The sequence below is a fragment of the Ictalurus furcatus genome, chromosome 3 (assembly GCF_023375685.1).
Source record: "Ictalurus furcatus strain D&B chromosome 3, Billie_1.0, whole genome shotgun sequence".
Taxonomy (NCBI): domain Eukaryota; kingdom Metazoa; phylum Chordata; class Actinopteri; order Siluriformes; family Ictaluridae; genus Ictalurus; species Ictalurus furcatus.
In genome coordinates, this window is record NC_071257.1 from 30,987,865 (window position 1) to 30,994,661 (window position 6,797).

Consider the following 6,797-nt stretch of genomic DNA (forward strand, 5'->3'; position numbering starts at 1 on the left):
AAATCACATTTCAACGTCCAATCAGCTACTTTGTACCGTCAGCAGCAAAGAAGCTGCTAAATGCATTGATAAGTAAGCGATCGCTTCTAATATAATATGATATGAATAATATACCCATATCATACAATCGGATGGAAATTTGATTGACTGAAAATGACCTAATTTCCTAAACGATTACAAAAGAAGCTTTGAGCAGATTATAGAAGAGAACGTTTAAGGTTGGAAAGTTTGAGAAATTAAGTTTCGCTCAAATATTTAATTTAAGTTTACATACACTTATTTTATAAAAGTAGTATTTAAAAAAACAACAAAAAAAAAAGCATAACAAAATTCCATCTGTCTGTCACTGTCCGTCTGTCGCAGTCCGTAGGTCATCGTCTGTCATCGTCTGTCGCAGTCCGTCTGTCATCGTCTGTCATCGTCTGTCGCAGTCCGTCTGTCATCGTCTGTCGCAGTCCGTCTGTCACCGTCTGTCGCAGTTCATCTGTCACCGTCTGTCGCAGTCCGTCTGTCGCCGTCTGTCGCAGTCCATCTGTCACCGTCTGTCGCAGTCCGTCTGTCGCAGTCCGTCTGTCGCAGTCCGTCTGGCACCGTCTGTTGCAGTCCGTCCGTCGCAATCCGTCCGGCGCAGTCCATCCGTCGCAATCCGTCTATCACCGTCCGTCTATCACCGTCTGTCGCCGTCCTTATGTTGCAGTCAGTCCGTCGCAGTAAATTTAAGAATCGGATTATTTTATAGTAGTATTCATAGAGAGTCAGTGTAATACTCCATGAGGACACCTACATTAGTTAGTGTGTGTGTATGTGTGTGTTTAAATCAAGTTAATTAGGCTGGTTAATATGTTGTGGGTTCGTACAGGAAAGTGCCCGAGGCTGAGAGGAAGCTGCACAGTAAGCCGGCCGTCCCCCAGGCCGAGGAGTGAGCACGTGTTGAACTGGGATTTATTTTCCTTGATATTTACAATGACTTAGTGTTCTTTCTCAGAAGAAGCCGTCACTGCCATTGATTAGGGATTATCAAAGGGCTCATAAATACAAGCTGTGCTGATGGAGCTCATTACTGCGAACGTTAGCGGTGCGAGGGTTCGCAAACAAACCGCCTTTGTGTACTTTGCTACAGGTGGCCTCTGTAAGGGCAAAGACAGGAACGTTTTTCCAGCAGGAACAGGAAACTAATCAGTTTCCATTATCTTCTCACCAGATTTCTTTTCTCTCTTGCCTCCTTTTAGGCCAGCTGCACCACACACAGCAGCACAGCACTCGTCCTCAGGGATCATCTTATAAACTAAAAGAGCGTGTGTGTGCTCTCTTTCCGATTCTATTTAACATGCCGAGTCTGTCAGAACAGTCTCTCTCCTCACCTAGTCATAACATGGCAGACCCCCTCGCCCCGTTAGGAGCGGACACACACAAGGCCTTCAGTGTTGAGTGTCACGCTCAAAACTCAACGCCTAACACTCACAATGGCCTGAACATACATCAGCCACAGAGGGTCTTACTTTAATGCTGAAGGAGAGACGAGAGGAGAGGAGAGGCAAAATGTTAAGAAGAGATGACTAGAGATGAGAGGAGATGAGGAGACAACTAGAGGAGAGAGGAGAAGAGAAGAGTAGAGAAAATGAGTGAAACGTAGATAAGAGAGAAGATGAGGTGTGAAGAAGACACAACTAAACACTAGGCAAGAGGAAAAGAGAAAAGGAAATAGAGACGAGGAGGAGAGAAGAGACAAGATGAGAAGGGAATAGAAGAGAAGAGGATAAAAGAAGAGACGAGAAGAGACAAGAAAAGAAGAGATGAGAAGAGATGGTAAAAGAGAAGAGAGCAGAAGACAACCAGAGGAGAGAAGAGTAGAGAAAAGGAGAAAAAAAGAAAACGAGATGAGATGAAACTAGAGGAAAAGAGATGAGCAGAAAAGAAAACAGAAGAGAAAAGAAAAAGTAGAGACAAGGAGGAGAGAAGAGACGAGACGAGAACAGACGAAAAAAGAGAATCGTTTCTCAAAGAAGAGATGATGAAAGAGAAGTGACAACTAAAGAAGGGAAGACTAGAGAAGAGAAGAGACTAGAAGACAACCAGAGGAGAGAAGAGTAGAGAAAAGAGAAAAAGAGATGAGAAAAGAAGAGAGAAGACGAGGTGTGAAAAGAAACGACTAAACACTTAAGAAAAGAGAAGAGATGAGATGAGAAGAGAGGATAAGAGCAGAGATGAGAAAAGAAGAGACGAGAAGAGAAAAGAAAAGAAGGGACGAGAAGAAAAGAGAAGACATAAGATGAGAAGGAGGGATAAAAAGAGAAAACGCAAGACAAGAAGATAAGATTTTAAAAGAAAAATTTTGCACAAAGAAGATTCCGAAAGACGGCGCACGACTCCAAAATAAATGACGTTTTGTTAAAATAAATAAATAAATAAATAAATAAATAAAATGCTGTCAAAGAAATGTCAATTTCCTTCTAATCGCAACTATTTCGGTCTCGCGAGTTCTGCTCCTCGGGTTGATCCCTTGCTTCAGTTAACAATAGTACAGCGCATCAGCGCATGGTACCACCGACTGCCTCAGGAACTCCCCCAAGGGCAACAAGTATTAAAGGGGCTTTCCTCATTGGGTTACTGATCCGGAGTGAAACTCGGTCTCTGTGCGAGAGCCACAGCACAGGTTCCGCTTCCAAGAGCTCAGAAAACTTTCTGATTGGACTCAAAGTCGTGTCAGAATCATAATGTCAGGAGTGTGACTCACGCGTGCTGTGGAAATGCCAGTGAATTTCTCACCATTCAGTAGAGATTAGATATGTGGCGAAAAAAATTATAAAATCATACACGTGGAGAAAAATTGGCTTCCCGCGAAGAGACATTCAGCATGACCCAGATGACTAAAATCTTTCACACGCAATAGAGTTGATTATATTCATCATCTGTGATTTTTTTAAACTACTAAAATACACACACACACACACACACACACACACACATACACACACATACACACACTGTCTTGAGTGATACGTAAGGTGTACATAAGGAATGCCGCAACTTTAATGTTCTCCACTTGTGTTTCTTTTCATTAGTGTGTGTTTGTTATGTGGTTAATGTCTGACCATTTCATCAGGTACGACTACCAAACGGGTCACTCTGACGATGTACAGTCATTGACCATGATGTTTATCAGCCTTCTTCTGCTCTGTCCATATCATCTGAGTGGTGTACATTTTTGTGTGTTGTGTGTGTGTGCTGCTAATACAAGTGTATCTGATGCTGGAGCGTTGTTAGGATTATTAAACATTAATTTACTGCCTTTTAAACATCTACCATGTAGGTGCACAGACTAATGCGCATCTTTTCTGTGGAGTGTGTTGTTCATCTTCTGGTTCAATGGTTCACAAGTCGTGATACAGGGATAGTGACATGCTGGATGTGACAGACGGACTTGACGGGTGGACAGTGACAGGCGGACTGCAACATAAGGACAATGACAGAGGGTGACACTGATATAAGGACAGTGACAGAGGGTGACATACTGACATAAGGACAGTGACAGAGGGTGACATACTGACATAAGGACGGTGACGGAGGGTGACATATTGACATAAGGATGGTAACGGAGGGTGACATACTGACATAAGGACGTGACAGAGGGTGACATACTGACATAAGGACGATGATGGAGGGTGACACTGACATAAGGACAGTGACAGAGGGTGACATACTGACATAAGGACGGTGACGGAGGGTGACATACTGACTGCGACATAAGAACAGTGACGGAGAGTGACATACTGACTGCGACATAAGGACGATGACGGAGGGTGACATACTGACTGCGACAGAAGGACAGTGACGGAGGGTGACATACTGATTGCGACATAAGGACGTGACGGAGGGTGACGTACTGACTGCGACATAAGGACGATGACAGAGAGTAACATAGTGACATACTGACATAAGGACGGTGACGGAGGGTGACATACTGACATAAGGACGGTGACGGAGGGTGACATACTGACATAAGGATGGTGACGGAGGGTGACATACTGACATAAGGACGGTGACGGAGGGTGACATACTGACATAAGGACGGTGACGGAAGGTGACATACTGACATAAGGACGGTGACGGAGGGTAACATACTGACATCAGGATGGTGACGGAGGGTGACATACTGACTGCGACATAAGGACGATGACGGAGGGTGACATACTGACATAAGGACGGTGACGGAGGGTGACATACTGACATAAGGACGGTGACGGAGGGTGACATACTGACATAAGGACGGTGACGGAGGGTGACATACTGACATAAGGACAGTGATGGAGGGTGACATACTGACATAAGGACAGTGATGGAGGGTGACATACTGACATAAGAACGATGACGGAGGGTAACATACTGACTGCGACATAAGGACGGTGACGGAGGGTGACATACTGACATCAGGATGGTGACGGAGGGTTACATACTGACTGCGACATAAGGACGTGACATACTGACTGTGACATAAGGACGTGACGGAGGGTGACATACTGACATCAGGATGGTGACGGAGGGTGACATACTGACTGCGACATAAGGACGTGACAGAGGGTAACATACTGACTGCGACATAAGGACAGTGACAGATGGGACTGTGACATACAGACTGTGACAGATGGGACTGTGACATACTGACTGAAATATGCCAGACAGACTGACAAAGATTCTTATGGACTGTGATACAGGGACTGTGATGAACAGACCGACACAGGAACTGTGATGAACAGCCCGACACAGGGACTGCGATAGAGGGACTGTGATGAACAGCCCGAAACAGGGACTGTGATGAACAGACCGACACAGGGACTGTGATAGAGGGACTGTGATGAACAGACCGACACAGGGACTGTGATAACTGGACTTCCAGTCAGTAAATAAATGTACATTGATGAACTGATTAATAACTTAAAGGATCATCACATGAAGGACTGAAACAATTTACTGATCATATGTCCAGTCGACAGGCCTGTGTGCATAATGATCAGACAGAGCTGCGGTCCTACCTGCATGGGGCATGGTGATGGTTTCATTGGGGCTGCTCGACCCCAGGTTATACACCACCACGGCGGACGCGTTGAGGCTGGCTGCGTGGCGGATTTTCTCCCTGTACGTGCAGTTGCCTTTGGCTATGAGCGCTATCCAGGGCCCGTGTGCAGGCTGAGGTGCGGGGAACCTGGTGCTGGAGTCGCAGGCCTGTCGGTCGTGGCCGGACAGCGGGATGAACACCGGGCCCCGGGCCTCTCTTTTGGGCGAGTGCTCGCCGTAGCGGCCGCTCTCTGTCTTCTCCGTCTTCAGCTCAGCGGTGGCCGGGTCCTGGTAGCTGATGTTCACGAACGCGGTGTACCACTCCTCCTTCTCGGCCACGGTGAAGTCCAGACACAGCAAGTGCACGAAACAGAAGGAGAGCAGCCAGGTGGAGAGAGCCAGACTCCGGCACGCTTTACTCACAGACATGGGCATGTTTACTGCTGCTGTGCCGCGGTGTCTCTCCAGACCGAGCTCACCGAGCTAGCCTTCCAGCGCGGAAATTAGCCGAGCCACTTAAATTAATACTTTGTCCTTTTTTATTTGTTGTTGTTGTTGTGAAATATCTGTTAGTAAACACGCCAGGGTTCCAACACTTCACGACAGCAAACCCCGACTAGCTCGGACTGCACTATTGTTGTCACTGAACTACAGCTGACTGTTGCCAGGTGTTGCGGTTACCACTCAAGCTCAGTCGGCTAAACTAACACGTCAACGGCGCCGCCATGTTGGTAAGGGCGACTTTCCATGTTGAGCTGATTACTGGTACATTCACGACAACTTCCCACGTTAGCTAGATAATAATAACTAAGTAAAAAAACTGGAATTAGAACTCGAGTCCTTTGGTTGGTGTTTAATTTTTTTTGTTTGTTTTCAAAACTGGGTGTGATGATTCACTAGAAAATAATCAGTTGGATCCAAAAATCTTGCCGAAAGCGAACGAACATTTCAGTGATCAAAGTATCACCCGGTATTTCGCAATTTCACGTATAAACAGAAACTCGCATGACTGCTTAAAAAACTTAAATCATGCTATTATTTCTTGTTTTTCCACTATGAGTGCCGACATGTTGAAACTTCGTCATGGAATTGCAACTCACCGAAGTCCAAGCTCTCGACAACAATAACAAACAAACAAACCAAAAAAAAAAAAAAAAAAAAAAAAAAACAGGCGTAGAAATACCAGGTGTGTGAATCCTGGCTGGACGTTTCCTCTCCACACAGGTATTATTTTTGTTTTTACTGACCCACAATATTTTATAACAAATTAATTTGTCTAGAAGGCTGATTTAAACCCTGACCAGGCAGTTACTAAGGATGAATGATGCTGTAAATGCATGTTATTAAATATAGGCTTCCTTTGTCCAGTGAGCTTCATAGGCTATCTGACCGCTCGCACACACCTGCAGGAAAGTTTAAAAAAAAAAAAAAAAACACTCTCGGTTTGCAGAGCTTTTTGGTTGTGTCCAAAAGATTCTCAGACCCGATGCACACCTCTTGATGCCATATGAACCTCTGTGTGTGTGTGTGTGTGTGTGTGTGTGTGTGTGTGTGTCTTAGCTGTGCACCTTACCAATATGGCGGACGCGTTGACGTTTTGGAGTAGGTAAACATGGCGGCTGGCGCAGCGGTGCTGTCATACAGAGGGGTTTTCATAAAACCATGGCAACCTGCTCTGAAACGAAGCGCGTGTAGACAGCCGCGCGTACACGCGTCTGGATCACAGCTAGTAGCTGTATTTAAAT

General features: G+C 45.5%; 1 protein-coding gene across 1 annotated transcript in view; it reads right to left on the reverse strand.

Annotated features, from left to right (window-relative positions):
* rnf150a (ring finger protein 150a) overlaps positions 1-6,475 on the reverse strand; it is a 39,141-nt gene extending 32,666 nt beyond the window's left edge. The window contains exon 1 of the mRNA XM_053622032.1: positions 5,031-6,475. Within this exon, the coding sequence (XP_053478007.1) occupies positions 5,031-5,487 (457 nt within the window). The 5' untranslated portion in view covers positions 5,488-6,475. The remainder of the gene's footprint in view (positions 1-5,030) is intronic.
* Between the last annotated feature and the right edge of the window lie 322 nt (positions 6,476-6,797).